The sequence below is a fragment of the Cydia pomonella genome, chromosome 15 (genome assembly GCF_033807575.1).
Source record: "Cydia pomonella isolate Wapato2018A chromosome 15, ilCydPomo1, whole genome shotgun sequence".
Classification (NCBI taxonomy): Eukaryota; Metazoa; Arthropoda; class Insecta; order Lepidoptera; family Tortricidae; genus Cydia; species Cydia pomonella.
Genome location: NC_084717.1, coordinates 7,664,683 through 7,686,163, shown reverse-complemented (window position 1 = coordinate 7,686,163; position 21,481 = coordinate 7,664,683). Strand labels below are relative to the sequence as shown.

Below are 21,481 nucleotides of genomic sequence, written 5' to 3'. Positions count from 1 at the left end.
GAGTATTTATAAGTTTTTTCTTTAGAGCTATGTAGTTTACAATCTAGTTTTTTGCACCTCCTAAATAGTTAAATTAATATTATCACTTCTCCGAGTTCTCCGCTACCTAAAGGTTGTCTGGTAGAGATCGCTCTTTAGCGATAAGACCGCATGTTGTCACCTCTGTCTTCATATATTATGTATGTCTCTGTGTAAATGTTATTTTGAGGTTGTGCAATAAAGAGGATTTGTATTGTATTGTAAGGTACGAGTCGAGCACTATCACCATTGTCACCAAACAACTACCTACAATCTAGGTCACCAACGGTTATAGATTTTAGTTCAATTCCGGTTAAGGTGCCGTAGGTTCAGAGAGCGGAGTTTTTGAAAACTCGTACCGGTTTTTTAGATCTTTAATTAGCAATCTTAAGGATTTTCTCTACGGATTTCATCGATTCTAACCCTGATTTTTTGATTTTCGGTCGATAGAAACAAATCAGGAACATAGGTCTTTAGACTTTGAAAATTTGTAACAATTTATGCACAAATGCTAAAAATATGAAAATGGTTTCTAAATAAACGCATTTTTTTAGGGAACTCTTATTTTTCCTTTTTTTATTAAAACTTGTAACACTAAACTTAAAATTCAAAAACACGATATCCGCGGTCCCGAGCACGCGCATCCATCTTCCTCAAGCTTACGCTGTGTGAGAGTGAGTAAAGAACACGAAGCTACGGGGCCTTTGCAAGAACAAGCTTTTAATTTTTATTTCATAATAAATTGTAATACACAAAGATTTTAATAATTCACAGAGTTCATTTTAAACCAAACTAAATAATCTAAGTATCTGGGATGTTTGCCGATGCCGGTGTAGAGGACTTTTATGCCATAAGGAAGAAGACGGCGTCTGTAGTGTTGAGGATGAGAGGGAGCGCAAATAGCATCCTGAGAATGATAGCAGAGAGGTGGGATCCGGATATTCTCCGCCGATATACGACCTAAGAAATAGGTATTTTTATAAAAACCTATTAATGATAGTTTACTAATATAGTTTTATAAGTGTCTTGTGTCAAGTGTAAAAATATGGGTGTACATATCTTACTCAAAAATATGTCCCATAACAGCTTATTAGAGCGTAGTACCATATTTATGAGACGATTCTCTCGATACATATTTTTGCAGCTGACTATAACTAACAATCTATGGATTCCTCAGATATATATTTATTTATTTAAGTAGGCTAATTATAACTAGGCTTAACTATTTTTTTTAATTGGAAATTGTTTTCCAAATACCATGAGGTTCTGAAAATACGCGTAGTGCATTACCCACCACTTCTTTTACGAGTAATGCTGGTTCTTATAGTCACATATGGTTGGGCACAGGCGAGTTGCTCTAACATAGTGAAAAAGACGGCTGATCGCAACCAGCACTGCGTGCGGCAATATGGAGACAGGCCACGCCGCGATCCTTAGCAGAAGAAAACAAAAAATCAATCTTAGTTTTCTTGAGCGTTCGACTCACCTGTGCTGTTGCAATGGGAGCTGTAATTAACTGGTAAAGGTCTATTACTTCCCGCCCGCCGGAGCCGACGGCAGCCTACTTAGCGTGTTACTTACAAACAATTACCTACTCCTGTCCCGCCTAGTTCGCGCTATTACGTGTCCAACGTGCATTATGCATACATTTACTTGAGCGGAAATAATTTTATTCAAAATATTAACAAAATAATTGTTGTAGGTAATTAAAACTTCTTCAATAGGGAGTATTACTTGTGCCACCAGAGCGCAGTACTAGCACATATTATAAACTCTCAGTAAACTCATACATACTATGCCTTAAACAGTTTTTTAAGAAGTTTTCCAGAGGGGCTACAGAATGGGATTCTTCAAAAAAGACTATACAAGTTTTTAAAGGGTCGGCAACGCGCATGTGATTGCTTACCATTAGGCGGGCCGTATGCTTGTTTGCCACCGACGTGGTAAGTATAAAAAATAATATGGATTCATCAAGGCGGTTTGTTTACAGAGGCCTAACGCGAAAATAGAAATGTCGTTATAGTCGCTTGAATGGAAAATCGATAGAGAAGCAGTTAACGAAATTTCGATTTTCGTGTTTCGCGGTAGGCCCTCAGTATGTGCTAGTGGCACCCCCTACGCAGATTTTTACGTAATATCCCCTAGTTAACATTGTATATAAAATAGATTTCAATATCCCATTATTTTACTCTTAGGGCCTGTTTCACAATGTCCAAGTAAGTCCTGAATAAGCTAATTGCCACTTATCTGACGAACAAACTCATCGTTGGCGTTTCACAATCTTCAAATAAGCTGAACTGGTAGATATATTGCTAAGTTTTGCAGAAAACTTTATCTGATAGTTAATTTATTTGTTAATTAGCACATTTTGACGACCGGTGTGTAGTGGGTAGTGATCCTGCCTATGAAGCCGATGGTCCCGGGTTCAAATCCTGATAAGGGCATGTTCGTGTGATGAGCACGGATATTTGTTTGTGAGTCATGGGTGTTTTCTATGTGTTTTAGCAGGGATCGGAAACCGGTATTTTTTGTATGGGAACGAAAACGGTATTTTTTCGTTCTTTGTTAATTATTTCATTTTTAATTGGGCAATCTCATAATACGAAGTCGTTATCTAAAAACACAACCGAGTCCTATATTTGGAGTATAAAATGAACCGAAATATATGTTTATTTCAAAGTTTTTCCAAAAAACCGGTTCCAATCCCTGTGTTTTAGTATTTATAAATATTTATATATTATATATATCGTTGTATTAAGTACCCACAACACAACCCTTATTGAACTTACTGTGTGAATTAAGTCAATTTGTGTAATAATGTCCTATAAATCCTATAATATTTATTTATTTAATTAGCTTGTTTTTATACTACATCGGTGGCAAGCAAGCATACGGCCCGCCTAATGGTAAGCAGTCTCCGTAGCCTATGTACGTCTGCAACTTCAGAGGAGTTACATGCGCGTTGCCGACCCTAACAGCCCTCCCTCCCCTCGTTGAGCTCTGGCAACCTTACCGGCAGGAACACAACACTTATGAGTAGGGTCTAGTGTTATTTGGCTGCGGTTTTCTTAAGGATTCTGCTGTGCCCTATCACACAAAGCGAGATGAGATTCACAATGGCCATACCTCTCTTCCAATCCAATACTTTACTTGGATATTGTGAAACAGGCCCTATATTATAATATTTTTCATATAATATAAGCTATGTGAAAAATATTATTATTAATGTTGACAATAACCTGCTGAAAAAGATGCTAGTTCTCATGATCACCGTAAAGATAGTTAACTACTTATAGGTACAGACTACAAATTTCTCGCACAGTTTATACAATATTACCTATACGAGTATAGGTACTTTAAACAACTGGCGATGTTGTTAGCCGCTAAACCCTTCTCGACTGCTTTTGGATAGCGGGGAAGGGAAACGGGAAACAATGAAGAACAAAACAGCATGATAATTATGATAGCGTGATTACTTATAATCCCCTTTATCGGAAATATCGATTCTGATTTCAATGTAAAAAAAACTCCTCTACATTCAGTAGATTTTACCACGACTGTCTGTAGCATTGTCATCTGCATACTCGCTAACGTCTGCTTAACTTACTGTATACATCTCGCTCGCACTAATATACGAGTACGAGCGAGATGCATAGAAAGTAAGTTACGCACACACTAACGAATATCTCAGTGTCGGTGGTATTTAACCGTATAGTTAACAAGTCGGGAATTATAAATCGATATCGTCGAAACTAAAGTATTGTAGCTAAGTACTTAAAACTTTACTACTGCAAAAGTTCAACTCCATTTCGAAGTCCAAATTGCAAGTCATGCTTCCTGCTCTGAATTACCATTTGAATGAAGAGTATCCAGAAAGTTTTTTCCCTTGTGCAATGGTAGCAGTCTCTTTGAACGTTGCCGCTGCCACTGTTAATCGAATAAAGACTATTTACTTCCTTCCTTTGGCTATTAACTTTCTGTAGGAGAATGCATTCAGCCGGGCCTTTAAGGGTCCATCTACAATGTAAGTCGACTTTTAAATTGATTGGGGTTACGGTTTTTTCTTGGAGATTTTGGTGGATAGTTGGATCCATTTGAAACATGAATGTGGCGGTTACCGGTAGCGCATTTTAACCTTTCTTAAATAATATCAGTCATTCAAAATTCCATCTTTATACATTACATACATTTTGTCAATTATTTACAGTATTCTAAAATATTTTTGTACAGTCACGTCTGAAAATATCGATACGGACAAAGTGTCAAAAATATGTATACGCGATCTTATTGACCATATAATAAGGTAGTGTATACATATTTTTGACACTTGGCCCTTATCGATATTTTCAGACGGGACTGTACTATATGGTTGATAAAAAAGAAATGCAGTTTTATCTTTTTAGGGTTCCGTAGCCAAATGGCAAAAAACGGAACCCTTATAGATTCGTCATGTCCGTCTGTCTGTCCGTTCATGTCACAACCACTTTTTTCCGAAACTATACGAGCTATACTGTTTAAACTGGGTAAGTAGATGTATTCTATGAAACGCATTAAGATTTTTACACAAAAATAGAAAAAAAAACAATAAATTTTGGGGGTTCCCCATACTTAGAACTGAAACTCAAAAAATCTTTTTGTAAAGTGTCATGTCATGTCACGTCGGGGTATCTATGGATACGTCTTCAAAAATGATATTCAGGTTTCTAATACTTCCAAAGTGGTAAAATGTGTCCCCCCCCCCCTGTAACTTCTAAAATAAGAGAATGATAAACCTAAAAAAAATATATGATGTACATTACCATGCAAACTTCCACCGAAAATTGGTTTGAACGAGATCTAGTAAGTATTTTTTTTTTAATACGTCATAAAATTTAAAAAATATATATATTTTTATCAAACCCATACTTGTGGGGTATATATGGATAGGTCTTCAAAAATGATATTGAGGTTTCTAATATCATTTTTTTCTAAACTCAATAGTTTGCGCGAGAGACACTTTCAAAGTGGTAAAATGTGTCCTCCCCCCCCCCCCCCCTCCCCTGTAACTTCTAAAATAAGAGAATGATAAACCTAAAAAAAATATATTATGTACATTACCATGCAAACTTCCACCGAAAATTGGTTTGAACTAGATCTAGTAAGTAGTTTTTTTTTAATACGTCATAAAATTCATAATTTTTTTTTTCATCAATTCCATACGTATGGAATAGGTCTTCAAAAATGATATTTAGGTTTCTAATAAAAAAAAAATCTAAACTGAATAGTTTGCGCGAGAGACACTTGCAAAGTGGAAAAATGTGTGTCCCCCCCCCCCCCTGTAACTCCTAAAATAACAGAATGAAAAATCTAAAAAAAATGTATGATACACATTACCATGCAAACTTTCACCGAAAATTGGTTTGAACGAGATCTAGTAAGTAGTTTTTTTTTAATACGTCATAAATGGTACGGAACCCTTCATGGGCGAGTCCGACTCGCACTTGGCCGCTTTTTTAATATTTACTTATAACAAAACAAGATCCAAATAGACCTAAGCTTGTCCTTGTCTGCCAAACTACACCGAGGTGTACTCGTAGTTGCTGAAAACCATTTTTATCCCTTAACATTAATAGCATATATCGGTTGGGACTTGATACTTGACTAGGTATTTTTTTACCATCCCATCCGCATTGCAATGTAGAAATATTCTAGGTACAAAAAAACACATTTTCACCACAAATCGCATGTTATTGGCGAATGAAAACTAGCCTAATAACAGGAAAACTTTAATTGTATCCCACCAAAAAGCGGACACGTCCCCCATGACATTGACTTCAATGGCGAAGCGAAAAATCAATTGTACCTACATGCCCATCGTATTGTTGCTATGACTAACTGATGCTTTATATCTGTCACACTGATTCCACATGCAATTAGGGGTGGTCTAGACTATTAAAATAAGCAACCTATTCATTGCTTAATTTGCTCTAACCAATATCATCCACGTGAAACGTAAACGGCAATGATGTTTGTGACAACGGGTATGGTCACCGGCGGTTCTAAGGGTGAGCGTAACTGGTCAGGGTATTAAATCCGGTACAAAATATAATAAACTCTCCATTGCGCGGTCTGGCCTAAGCCACCAGCCTCGAGTACAACGTTAAACTCCAATGTTATATATAGACAACTAATGTTTTCTGTGCTGCCTATAAGGGAGAGCGTTACCATGTAGGCCAGTAAGGTGATTTGGTATTAATTCTTGCCACTTTTCCATTGCTCGGTGTGCTTTAAGTCACGCCCTGCATGGAACATAAACTGCAGTGGTGTTTATGATAACTGTTAAATTCGTCGTTTTACGGATGAGAGAGACCGAAGTCGCGGGTCCTGCCTATTACCATTGTGGACTAATTACACGGTGCACGATGAGCGTTACGATATGCGATAACAGTAAAACTCCAATAATGGCCGCCATGACGCCGTTTGTGTCAACTTTGTCGGACTCCGTTAATGACTCGGCTATTAATTGGTCTATGCACCTATAAATTGTGCCAATTTTATAGGGTCAATTTATCCGTTTATCGAAAAGGGTTCTTTTATGACTCGTAGCGTACACAGTCATTATAAGGCCTGGTCAAGAAGGAGGAACCGAATACTTACCAGATTCTAATACACAACAACACTGAACAATACCAATGAGTACCTTCGAACTTATTTTCTAAGTATATACGGAAAATATTTTTATTAGGTTTTCGAAAATCCTACCGACATAATTGCCAACAAGAGCTAGCTTTTCTCTTGTTAGGGTTCCGTACCAGAAAGGTACAAAAGGAATGGTGGTTATGGTGCGACTCTGTCCGTCTGTCCGTCCCGTCCGTCCGTGCGTCTGTCACATTGCTAAATATCTCGAGAAGTAAGTACTTAAGCTATCGATTTGAAATTTTGATTTTTGGAATAGTAATGAATAAGTAATAACGCTAACCCAAACATATTGGAAGTGTAATTTTTTTATTTTATTTGTATTAATTATGGAAAATTCCCAATATAAAGAGGGGGCAAAATTTCAAAGTCTAGTTACTAGGCCAAGTGGGATATCATTTAAAAGAGCTCAAATTGAACATTACAAAACTATTTTCTATTTCATAGTCAAAAAATTGACTTATGAAGCAAAATGTGAAAATAATATCGTCCCCCCCCCCCCCTTATCTCCGAAGTTTACGAATGAGAAGTTATGAATTTTTACATACTTAATAATAACGTTATCATAAAGATTACAGGAAAAATAACATCAGACCTCTATCTTGATAAAAAAAATTTAATTACAAAAAATAATTTGTAATTTAATTTGCAATTTAATCCCGTTTGCGGGTGTTTATTATAGTTGAAATTCCTATGAAATTACAATAAAGGCACCATCTTTCAAATAAAATAACAATTATTGAAAACGATTCACTTGATAAAGAATTATCCCTTAAAAACCAACATACATACAAATGGCACAAATTAGTTAGCCAATTCGCCCATAGATGGCGCTGTACACAATTATACTAATAGTATACTTCTGGTCAAAAGTCTTTATTGAGAAAATTTAAAGTTTGTACGGAACCCTCGGTGCGCGAGGTAAACGAACTCGCACTTGACTGGTTTTTTTTAAAGGTCAGATGAATTGGCATAGATTTCAAAAATAGATATTTGTGTTTAAAAACGCCAAGCAAACTTAGCCTAACTGTATCTGCATATGATATACAGTGTTGCCTCGTAAATGTATGTAGTGGCTACAACTTTCCTTAATCAGACTCCAATACAATCAAAGTGGTCATCAGCGCTGGATGATTGATAAGGCTAAGCGTGTGCTGAGACACAGGCGACGCAGTTCTACGCAGCACAGGCCAGAGCAGATTTTGTAAAGTACCCACCTATAGTACTTAAGTATGTCCTTGCACCGCACCGTGTGTAACTAAAGGACGTTTCATACTTTACAATCTGCTCTGCCCTGTGGCCCCTCTGCTGCGTAGAACTGCGTCGCCTGCGTCTCAGCATACGTTTAGCTTAATGGGCACACCTGCATATACACGTATTTTTATACAATCGAAGAGCAACAATGCAATGATCACTTTTACAATATCAAAAGTACAAGTGGCACTAAAAGTTTCGAAGTTCGTAAGTCATTTCCGATTGTCGGTGGCGATGAGCGATGAGCCGGCGAGTTGTGGGTGGAAACATCTCCTAACAATCGCGCATTGTATAATTGTAGCTAGTGAATTTTTCACACAAGCCAGGCAAAATTAAACTCTTTATCAATGTTATTAAAGCATTATGATCAGCAAATGTCTGTCACGTTATCTGTATCGAAGATTGCGTAAAAAACATCTCTTGCGTTTGTCGGTGGGACGACGCGAATCGCATCCGGTTCCGACTTTTGTCGGCGCAATGAGCCATTGTCGCGCCCGATATTTTTGATAAAATTACGTCACACAATGACTCGGACGCTCTATGGCTTGTTCTCCGATTGTTGTAGCCTCATTGAGCGAATGATGAATGGTCGGGGGTCTATTCTGTATCCCGTTCCTTCCGATCTCATTTGGCTTGTAATGTAACGTTATACAATGCGATATTTACTGAACATTAAGGGACTATCTATTGCAGGCGGGTATAAAAGTTAAAATTACACGATGAACAACAATGAGGAGTTCTGCTTGATCGACGGTCACATTAATCTTAGCGTTGGTATTAACGAATTTGTGTTTCGTCCAAACGAAGACCATTTTAATTGATTGATGTTTTGTGAAACAACAACAAAGAGATTTGGATCGTATTTGTCGCGATAACGAGTTGACAAATAGCTACGAATGGTATGATCTAGATCTTTTCAAGGCAAAAGTAAATATGCTATTTATTAAGCCTTACGGAACAACTATATAACATAAAATAGCCCAGTATCTGTGTTAGTTGATTGTAATAAAAAATATTTGCACATGAATGCAATCATTTGTACCTTTAATTTCATTTTAAATTTTAATAGACAGTGGCAATATATTTTATTCGGTTAAACAAACACGCATTTAAGTGTTCCAAACGAATATCTGTGTTTTTTTTAACCAAACTAGTTAAATATAATTAGATTATTAAAATTATTTTTTCTTCCTCCGTACTGATACACTTTATCCGGGTCAGTAGGTCACATAGAAAGGCAGAACATCACAAAAAATGTAAATTACACGCCGGCCGGCAAACGTCACAATATTTCAGCGACCGCCTTTAACCCTTCCTCTGCGCTTTGTCAGGATTAATAACCCGTAAACTGCACGGAGCAATGTTACTTTTCCGATTCTACGATTGTTTTACGCATTATTAAGCTGGCAATTCAATTACTCAGATAAGGAGATTGGGGTGGGTTTGTGTTTACCGTTACAGTTATGGTTTGAATATAAAATACACTAACGATTTTTAAAAGTTATTTATTCACTTGTTAAAACTTAACGTCTACTAAACTTACACCAATTTAAAACAACTGAACGAAAAATACGGAATGGACTTCTCTCCCTTCGTCTGTATTCTCTGATATATCTAGGTATACGATCTACGTATGAATAGTATGTTACTGACGAAGAACACATTAGGTATAACAAAATGCTACAATAGTCATGTACTAATGTCATCGTTCAATATCTCACGTAACGTCTCACCCAATACATTATTTTTATATACCACTATTAGCGACCTACCCCGGCTCGCACGGGTAGAACCATTACAAATTATGTATACATCTAAATCTTTCTATTGATAGGTAGGCGAAAACTGCATGCAAATACGTTGTTTTTTTCTTTCGGAGTGATTTTTTCCCGAAAATATTCACTTTATCAAAAAATGGTTCTTCGAGACCCGTATTGGTTTTAAAAGACCTGTCCAACAATACCCCACACTATTAGGAAAAAGCAAAAAAAAAACATATTTAGTATTTATCAGTTTTTAGGGTTCCGTAGTCAACTAGGAACCCTTATAGTTTCGCCATGTCCGTCTGTCTGTCTGTCTGTCTGTCTGTCCGAGGCTTTGTTCCGTGGTCGTTAGTGCTAGAAAGCTGAAATTTGGCATGGATATATAAATCAATAAAGCCGACAAAGTCGTACAATAAAATCTAAAATTTAATATTTTTTAGGGTACCTCCCCTACACGTAAAGTGGGGGTGAATTTTTTTTTTTCGCTTCAACCCTAGAGTGTGGAGTATCGTTGGAAAGGTCTTTCAAAACTAATAAGGGTTTTCAAGAAACATTTTTTGATAAAGTGAATATATTCGGAGATAATCGCTCCGAAAGAAAAAAAAATGTGTCCCCCCACCCTCTAACTTTTGAACCATAGGTCCAAAAAATATGAAAGAAATCGTGGAAGTAAAGCTTAAGAAAGACATTAAATGAAAACTATAGCGGACATGATCAGTTTAGCTGTTTTTGAGTTATCGCAAAAAGTTTTCCCTTCATAGTAAAAAGACTTACTTTAATTAGGTACTGATTATGCAAATTTGCCTATTTGTTTAACTCGGGTGAAAGGTACCGTTTCATCCCTTGGTTTACAATTTACTATACTTTTAGCTCCAGTTTAGCTTATTGTGACGGAAGAGTAACTACGGAACCCTACACTGAGCGTGGCCCGACATGCTCTTGGCCGGTTTTATTATTATTAGTATTTTATTTTAAGACTAGTATTATTTATTTTTAGATCTAGGTTTTAAGTTTTGTAGTTAAGCTTTATAACGTATAATACATTAATTAAATAAAGTTGTATTTAGAAGTATATGGTCAACCATTGTAAAGTAGGGACAATACAATACAATACAAATACTCTTCATTGCACACCTCAATACAAAAACAATACAAATAATACAACACATTAAGAAGAGGTAAACAACGGGCGGTCTTATCGCTAAAAAGCGATCTCTTCCAGGCAACCATTAGGTAGCGGAATTAACCAGAACATTTTTTCGCGTCTTTAGTAAAGATGCCACAAATATTCGGCAACTATTCGGTATTCGGCGTATTTAGCCATCATCATCATCAGAAATCTAAGAGCTGCGCTCTAGTCGGTGAAGCAATCTCCAGGTATTTCTTTCCTTGGCCTTTTTTTGACAGCCTGATACGACACGACGTTCACTTTCTCCTTCACTTGGTCCATGTATGTCCTTCTTGGCTTTTCTCTCTTCCTCTTTCCTTCAACTTTGCCTTCTATGATGGTCTTGATGAATTCATCGTATCGTAACAGGAGTCCCAACATGTTTCCTCTTCTACTTTCAATGGTTCTTAATAGGTACAGCTTTTTCTGAACTCTTTTTAGGACCTTCTCGCTAGTTACTTTTTCCGTCCAGCTTATTTTCTTCATACGTCGCCAGCACCACATTTCAAATGCTTGAAGACGTTTCCTATCTCGTTGAAGCATTGTCCACATTTCGCTACCGTATAATGTTGATATTCTGACTTAGATAGGTTCATTAAATGCTTTCTTTACCATGCATGGCTATTCTTGCAGTGATGTCATGTGGTTTATAGTTTTGTTGTTTAATACTATTGGACTAAAATTACAGGAAAACTTTTTTGAGGTCATGAGTGTTTTGGTTTTGCCTATGTTTATTTTCAATCCAAAGCTATTGAATACTCTATCCATCTCTGTTACCAATTCCTGTAACTGTGTTGCCGAGTGTTCTAATGCTGCTGTGTCGTCGGCAAAACGAATAAATTGAATATCAAGTCAATTGTATTTGAACCCCCTTTTCCGGGCTCTACAATGTTTTATTTTATGGCACACTCTATGAATATGTTGAAAATAAGCGGAGAAAGTGGACAACCTCTATTGGGCAAATTTACCGAATATTCGGTTGAATACCGAATATCTGTCACACCTGCCTAAAAAGAAAAATTACACAATAAAAATAACCACAAACGGTATTCTTGGAAAGTTGTTAAACTTTTTTGAGCATTTGTTGACTGCAAATAACTGCTAAATTCCTTAAAATTTACTATTACTTACACGCTTTTCTGACCATAAATTAATTTAAAAAAATCATATAAATAAATCTAAACCAACTTCTGAAACTTGTTTCAAAAACACTGTTCCCCCCCTTCCCCCTGAATTCGATTCAGTTTTCAGCATACATTAATCAATAATGGTAGAAGAGCGGATTGCAAAATTTCGTACCGACTTGATACCGCGATGAAATTGCACAATGGTTTGGGAATAAAAGTGATGCTAAGTCCGAATTTGATAGTCTGTCACGGCGGAACTTGCCGAAAGTACAAAAAGAAGGCCCCTTCCGGTGCGAAAAAGGGGGGCCGATTTAACCCAGCTATTACCGAAATACGGCGCAGTTAGAAATTTACTGGTAGACACAGGAAAGCGAAATCTGTCAGCATTTTTTTACCGGAAGTGCTTGGCAGACGCTCTCAAAGGTGGCCATCGGGACCCCTAAATATAACCATCTGATACCACCATGAAACCAATTCCAGTCGGTAGGTACCCTCATTTCAAGTATATATAAGTCTGCCAAGGCTTTTCCTGGTGAAACACCTTGACAGACGAGTTTATGTAAGCAAGGTCACCATCGATACTCCTAATTATACCCACCTGATACCACCATCATGACACCAATTCCAGTTGGTAGGTTATGGACCCCTCATTTCAGGAATATACATATAAGTCTGCCAAGGCTTTTCAAGCGGCTTACTTCCATCTTACAGCGCAATTTTTTTTTTAACAAGCATGATTAAAAATTAATCAAAATTATTTAACTTTTGATTAAATAAAACATTTTCTAATCATATTTATTTGTTTCCCCCGAAGGCTGTCTGATAAACCATAAACAAATAATAGATATATTCAAGAATGAACGAAATTCCTGATATACAGTATCCATAAATCAAAATCATGAACACACCTTTCAACTCTCCCAAAGAATGGGGCTGTCGTCCTCTTCGCGCATGGAACTTGTATTTAAGACGTTCGGAAAAATGGAGTCTACTGGTGAACCGATCGAGTAGACCCGCAGAACGCACCTTCCGGAGCAATTTGTTGAAGGGTGCCGTTAGAGACGACCCACGCCGAAGGTACATAGTTTGCAGAAGCGTTCCAATTGGTTCTCTTATAGTGTGGATTTTGGACTCACCGTTCTCATCGGCAAATTTCCAAATGTAACTCTTGTGGTAAATATCGGATACTATAGTGAACAAGTGCTGATCATAATTCACCATCACTTGCATCATGCAATCTACGGTGCGTTTGCAGGTTGTGTTAACGTTATTTAAGTTGATAACTGGACTTCTTAGTAAGTAAGCATACAAACCAGGACTGACTGTCACTTGGTAGTTTGAGATGACTTCCTCGGCGCTGTTCGGTTGATCTTCTCGGATGGGATGGGTCGTAGCGCTCAGTAAGGATGCTTGAGTAGCATATGATATCACAAATACGTACACAAGTATACTAAGCAACACCATTCTATAGACTACTCCTGATTTAGCTTTTTGCGTTTGACTTATGTTACTGAAAAAATAACCCCAGACGATCAGGATATCCCGACTGGTATCTCTTGCTTGTTTATTAAATATTCCCATGAGCGTAACTGTGAGGCAAACGATGCAGAAAATTCCAAAAATAGCCAATAAAGCTCCTATTCCGAATTGTTTCAGGACTGCAGGCCACTTCCAAAGCAGTTTTGCTCGAGCAATTACTATTTCGTAGTGATTAACCATGTAAGGTTCTATGAAATCTAAGTTTGACATTCGGTTATTATTTAATGAGTAACCACCTACAGCTCCTTCCACGTGGTATGTTTCTATCTCGTGCAACATGCCCGTGTACGTATAGTTATCCAGACGTCCTCCAAAATATTCACTCTTTCCAAAATCAACGAGTTCAACTGTGATACCTTCATAGTCACGAATTAATTTTAACAAATAATTCTCAATAGCATAATTTTCGAAAAAGGACACGAAAGGCCAATAGTCGTGTGACACAAATTTAACACGGCAGCCTCGGAGTATAGTTTTCTTCTCATATGTAAATATTTTGTCAATGTCGATATTGTGAATGTCGGAACAACGGAACCGCGGTTTTAACAACTTTATTATGGGTCGATCACATTCGTCATATTGATTTTCAAATGTATAAACCAACATATTTTGATCCTGGGAGTAAGCAACAAGAGCGACATTGTAAATATGATTATCTAACAGAAATTCTGATATTACTTGAAGATAGTCTTCCATGTACTCAATAGTTATTATAAATTTCGCTCGCGGATTCCAAAAAGGGTCTCGTCTGACTAAGTCCAGTCCTTGTGCAAACGCGAAATAATCCTCACAGCGGATGACGTAGACGTCGTTGCACTCAATGTTGTGAGGCCAGTAGAATGATCTGGAGACGAACCTCGGCGGGCGCGGCATGGAGTGCAACAGCTCCGCGAGCTGTGCATCCGCGTTGATCAAAGTAACATCGGTTATATTTCCGAGTTTAATTCGCCATATTATCATAGCTACACATTTGTGCAGCTCTATTACATCATTTTCTTCATAAATTGGCTCAGAACCATGGCAAAATTTAATCAGGAAAAGAATTACATAATGCAGGTGATGTTTTTCCATTATTATGCTAATAAGTTTTCCTTCCTCCGTATTTTTTTTACTTTACCATTCTCTTGAGTTTGAATACATGAACTGAAATGGCTCCCTGATGTTGCGCTATTAAATGGAACTATTAACTAAGTAAGTACATTAATCAATCATACCGTACCTTTTAACGGAGCAAGAAATAAATAAAATGGAGTGTCAATAATAATCCAATCTATTCAAATAGAACTTTACCCCCTTATTCATAAACGTGTACTAAAGTTACGATGCCTCTAATCATCGTTTGTCCCTTTCCATCATACTAATACGTCGGAAAGGGACAAACGATGATTAGCGGCATCGTAACTTTAGTACACGTTTATGAATAAGGGGGTTAATGGACATCCCTACTTAGACTACCTAAATGTAGTGTCAAAGTAACTCAGTATATCTGTCTATCCTAACGTCTTCGCGATTAAAGCGTATCAATTTCAAACTTTGCTAGTATAATATAAAAAATAGAAAACAATACAAATAATTGATACCTACCATCGACCTGGTCTTATGGAAGATCCAGAATTCGATTAGTTTTGACGAGTCCAATAATATTGGGGCGTTTAGAAGGTACCTACCTACAGTGGGCAATAAATAAGGTGTTAAGTATGTATGTTCAAACAACTTGAGGCTCTTTGAGTTGCAGACCTCTTTGCAACCTTTGAGAAACTTTTACATCTACGTAGGTATTAACCGTGGAAACTATGTAAGTATCTGCAATATTGTATAATATTGACTCATTTAGTTATATATTCTGTCATCGTTAGCCCTCAACATCAATAGTATGATGGATTAAACAGTGTCCATGAGTGTATGGCACTTACATAAGCAAGTCGAATGCGAGTGCGGACGCGCGACCGTATACTATAGTGTTAATTGCTTATCAGTCAATAATTTAAAATAAATAACAAAATACTTTTTAGCCAATAACAGAATTGGCATAAAGTATGAGACCGAATTATCTACTCTATTTTTTATATTCAATTCCAAACATAAGCTTTCGCACTACTATAAACAGTATCCAATAGCCCCAAAAAGCCATACAAATGCGTGTTAATTGATCGCGTTAGCCGGCGGGTGTAAAACAACTGGCAGGGGTGCGCCATGATTAGGCAATATCCTGAACCCTCGCCAGCCCTCTGTTACGTCTTACTTAATGCACTGTGGGACCTCTGGTTTTTGGTGATGGTAAGCGATCGCGTATAAATGCATGTTATAGAGGCAATTTGTGCTTCAATAACTATATTAAAATGTGTCTAGGAAGGATCCTTAGGTATCTACATCAATTCAAAGAATAGATCGCTTCACATTTCAGAAGTAATTGACTATTTATATTAATCACCGCTTCATGGATTATATACCTACCTACTCGTATATTTCAAGGCTCAGTCTGAGAAAAAAAAACATAGGATTAGTCTTATAAACCATGTGTTTTCTTCATAAACCAATTACTGTTTCAACGCCACCTAATGAAGACAGATTAGACTAAAGGAATTTTTAATATATTTAAGATTTAATTTAAATCAGGGCACCTAGGCGGCTTAATTAAAAGGATCCATCACGCCAGCTTTGCGGTGTCACCCTTTATTCGGTTAATTACACTGGCATTGTCGCGTTTGAGGGTTAACTTAGCGTGCTGTGTTTTTGTTTCGCTACAAATTCTATAATCCGTTTAAAAAGTAGCATCGCGAAACATAAGACAACTGTTGATAACATCGCATATGTCATAGCATAATTATCATAACTACCTATGTAAGTATATATATATATCTGTACCTATAAAATACAAATTACTTTTGAGTCCATAAAATAAATCACTTGGAAAAAATCTGTCTCAAAGAAATGTAATATTGTAGACTTAATAGCATTTTTTCTACAAATCGTAATAAGGTAGGAAATTCAAAATTCAAAATTCAAAAAATTCAAAAATTTATTCTGCAAGTAGGCCTCAAGGGCTCTTTTACAAGTCAATACAACATTTATAGTAACATCATATAGTGACATGAAAAATACATAACAACATTTATAAATACAACAGCCAATACCTGGGTAAACATTACATTATAATAATCTTAAAATAAATAATTAATACAATACAATAGAGATGTATAGTCTCTATGGTTAAAAACACATTAAATCTGGAGATGTAATATAGCGCTAGTGGCCTAGTGGTAAGAGTGTGCGACTTGCAATTCGGAGATCGCGGGTTCAATTCAAACCCCGGCTCGTACCAATGAGTTTTTCCGAACTTATGTACGAAATATCATTTGATATTTACCAGTCGCTTTTCGGTGAAGGAAAACATCGTGAGCAAACCTCTGAGTTGGAATGGAAGGTCAGATGGCAATCGCTTTCTTAAAAACTAGTGCCTACTCCAATTCTTGGGATTAGTTGCCAAGCGGACTCCAGGCTCCAATGACTCGTAGCAAAATGCCGGGACAATGCGAGGAAGATAATAACTTATAGGTAATAGGTACGTCATGTAACAAAACATCATCATCCGAAAAAACAAGAAGGGTAGCTAATCAAAAACAAACCCGTCTCAATATGAAGGGTTTTTAAAATCTTCATTTGCAGTTTGGCCTCGTCGTTCTTCGTAGTTTCTTTCGTATGTTACAGTAGGTAGGTGTGTACTTTCTGATTCACATGTATTACATGTGTGTGTGTGGCCCATTGGATTGAAGATCCTGTGTGCAAACAATTATATAATCTTAGAAAGAGGAAAGTAGTACCTTATTAGGTACTCATTAGATGTAAAGTCTATGAAAAAAATCATGCCTAGTTTAACAGCTGAAATGTTTTGTGGTAAGTAACTACCTTGCTACGCTTTTTTTTTATACTACGTCGGTGGCAAACAAGCATACGGCCCGACTGATGGTAAGCAGTCTCCGTAGCCTATGTACGTCTGCAACTCCAGAGGAGTTACATGCCCGTTGCCGACCCTAAACCCCCTCGTTGAGTATAGTTAGTATAAGTATAGTTTTTTTTTTACATTCTATTTCCATAAGTAAGTACCTATGTTTCATATTACTTGTGTTTATGGGTATATAGATTGTTAAATATGAACTTTTGACAACCAGAGTTATATATAGCTTTACAACGCCATTTTAGTCAACTGTCAAATTTGAAGCCCTATTTTTTCTTAGACTTTAACATCTCTTATAAAATAAATAATGTATTTTATAGTATTGTTTTAGTAGCTATAACATCACCATGGCACCTACAATGATTTATAAGAAGTGATGTAACGTACGATATTTTAATAAAGTCTTGTACCGAAACGGCGAGAGGCGCAGATATGGCCCGGGATTACCAGCAAAGCCGTGCGTGGGTTAGCATACTACGAGGGTGCGTGCTCTGCGGTCCAAGGGACATACTTTTAGTTTATATGACCCAACCACGAGTCAACAATTATAGCTTCTTGTTTTTTGTCTAGTCCAGATCAAAAATAAATTTTCGACAGGAAATATTTTTCTTATATAATTTAACTCCAATTAATTATTTTATATTTATGAACGTAACCAAGCGTACAAATTTATGCGGTTTTAACGAATTATTGCTTATGCTGAAAATAATTGAGTTAAATGTCTTCTTATTTGAAGATATTTTTTGGTAAATAATCAGTTTATGATAGGAACAACAGGTTTTATTGCAGAAATTATTTCTGTAGGAAGACATCGCTGATTGTATTTTTTCCGGGCACTGCTTGTAGAGCTAACCTACTTATAAATAATAATAGGCCTCCTCTCGTGTCCTACTTATATTCAATTTTAATTAGCCTTAACTATCGCCCGAAAACAATGAATTACCAAATGTCTTTTAAATCATCAAATCTGTCCTATCTAAAAGCAATAAAATTCAAATCTAGATATACATTCTTGAGGGCAGAGGTTGATCGGAATCGCTTTTCACCTCTCACTTGCGACAAACACAACAACAGGGGCGATTTATCCGGCACAACAATCAAAATGTACTGGCGGTTTTAATATTGTCGACAATTTATAAGGATAAGTCGTGAGAGTAAATATTAAATTTGTTAACGATACTCTGAGATTAAGTGGGAGGGCCTTATTGGCCTCGAGGGTGGAATCGAATATGTTTCTGGAACCAATTGGATTTGAGAATAATAGTTTGATTAGATTAGAATACTGTCACGGTATTATCGCGTTGTATATCTATAGATATAGTGCGGTACTTTGGATTGTACCTAGATTGAATGTAAAAAAGTCAATTATCCTTGTCGTAAAATGACTCCATCCCCAGTTAAGTGCCTACTAAGGTGATACAGTAACCGTTGAAGTAACTAAGCGGACGGGATATTCAAAACGATGGACACAACTTTGTTGTTAGAGAATAAGAGCGTGTGCAGTTAATTTTGAACACCTAACCCGTATAGCTACTTGCCGCTGACTGTACATTCACCGTCAGATATATCGGAGCGGCTGAGATATTAACAAATATCTGAACAGTCTCTATTAAAAAGACGTTAAAATGCACGTTCAGATATTTTTGAGCACCTAGACCGCCCGGATAGATCTGATGGCAACTGTAATCTAGTGTAAACGGTAATCCAGGGAGCCGTGGCGTCCCGCTGTCTGCTGCTATTGTAGGCTACAATGACGCCGCGGCTAATGAGGATGGATGGCGCGGGATATTGCGAGGCAATAATCCCATCAGCTCTTACTATGAGGGCGCTTGGGCCGAGGAAATATTTATTTATTTATTTATTTATTGCAAAGGGAAACAAACAGCATATCATTACACATACAGTTTAACAAATTAAGTTAATACAACAGCCAGAACAGTTTCCACTTATAGGTAACACAATTATTGCTCTGAGAAAAACAAAATGCACGTATTAAACAATTAACAAGGCAATTAAAAGCTAAAATGAAGATTATAAATAAGTTAAGTACTTAATTAATGATAACATTTAAGAAATATGAAGTTTATACAATTACTGATATAAAATTTATGAACAATTTAATTTAATTTAATACATTTCAAGAAAGAGAAGGAAGATGCATTTTAGACAGAATTACCATATAAAAAGTTAGTGCTCATTGATTAGTAATTGATATAAATGATGATTGATATATTAATATTGTCGTGTGAAGGGAAAATTACAGACGGTACGGTATTTAAACAGGCAGGTTAAATACCGTACCGTCTGTAATTTTCCTATGATACTTTGTAGGTGAGTGATTTGATTTGACACTACATCTCGAATGATCTCGAGAAGTATGTATTTATGTATGAGGTACGTTCACTCTTACTTTTTTATTTATTATTCAAGTATGTATATCGTCGCCCAGTACCCATATAGGTACATACCTACAAGCTTCGCGTAATTTGGGACTAGGTTGGTCTGTATATTTATTGATTAACATAATTTTATTTATTTATCCTGATAGGCTGATGGACACACGCTCCGTAGACCGGACAACCACCTGTCCAAGCAGGGTTTCCGCTGGCAAGAGACTGGCAGTAGACGGTCGGGGCGGCCTCGTACCATATGGAGAAGGAGGCTGGTTCATCTGGACTCAGCTGGAAATAGCCGCTTAGGATCGCGACAAATGGAAAATTCTTCTGCGAGCCCTATATCTCTAATGTAATGAGGGATAACAGGACTGATAGACGTCCTGTTATTCAGGACAAATATTGATCCAGCAAAAAGTATTTAATTCAGAAGTAAAATTGAATAGGGAAACAAACTTGGTAGGGGTTCGAAGCCTGACAGCGGGCTCCAGGGGCGTGATAAAGCGACCGTCGATACTGAACCGGCATCATTAAGTCTTCAGGTTCAGGTGAGTAACGCTTGTTTCGACTGATTTATATACGGGATACACCGTCAGAATTTACAGACCTCAAGTAGTTAAATTAAGTTTACTAAGTACCTATAGCCTGGCAAGCCATTTCCGTCAGTAGAAAAAGACGACAAATTTGAAAATGTAAAAAGAGGTTTCTCAGTCATCACCCATACAAAATTGAATGTCGCGCCTTTTTCTACTGACAAAATTAATTTGCCAGGGTATGCATATATGTATTTGGTTATCTATGAATCTCTATTAACATAGTAGGCTAGGTACCTACTCTACTTGAATTATATGTAAAATTAATATTATTAACCAATTGGATATTTACCTCTTTTCCCAGGTCTCTTCATTAAGTAGAGGTACGAGTAGATCTTCCTGGGCATAACCATAGAGATATAAGTGAGCTTAGAGTGTTCACTCTAAACATAGATAAATAAGATAAGCAAGTTTAAACCTTATTAATCACAACTGATATGCTTAATATCACACATACAACTTATTATTTTTGAGGAAATTATGTATGAAGTGAGCACTCTAAGCTAACTTATTTCTCAATGGCATAACTAATAAGTTCTTCTAACGCTCCTGGGAAACCTGAATTAGTGTAGACTGCTATTTTGGCCTGAAATTGGGGTCACTTTAGTATACTAACTAAGCGTGAAAAGCAATACAATCCTGACGTTATTTTACATTTTATAGGAAATTAAATACCGATCATACAGACATGTATATGTAGACGAATAAATTATGTACTTATTACAATGTATATACACGTCTATTTCCTGTTTCTCGGTACGTTTGTGTGCAGCAGCGACGAGATTGCCTTAATAACATCGATCTTACGTAAACAATGCACATAAATTCTCCAACAATGGAAATAAAGCTGCCTCGTAAGACTTCCTCGTAAGTATGCCTGGTACATACACGCACACATAAATCTTCACATGTCTATCCATATTCAAAATCGCTTTTATGTTACTAAAATACAATTCGAAAAAGAACTTTATAACTTAGTCCATAAGATTCAACTTT

General features: G+C 36.7%; 1 protein-coding gene across 1 annotated transcript; it reads right to left on the bottom strand.

Annotated features, from left to right (window-relative positions):
* Window positions 1-12,114: 12,114 nt before the first annotated feature.
* Window positions 12,115-16,397, bottom strand: LOC133525803 (uncharacterized). Its single transcript, XM_061862191.1, has one exon. The coding sequence runs from the start codon at window positions 14,613-14,615 to the stop codon at window positions 12,801-12,803; it is 1,815 nt and encodes a 604-aa protein (XP_061718175.1). The 5' UTR covers window positions 14,616-16,397; the 3' UTR covers window positions 12,115-12,800.
* Window positions 16,398-21,481: the final 5,084 nt, after the last annotated feature.

What these genes read in the sequence shown, in the direction of transcription:
- LOC133525803 (XM_061862191.1), bottom strand. Translation starts at nt 14,615, where the DNA reads ATGGAAAAACATCACCTGCATTATGTAATTCTTTTCCTGATTAAATTT.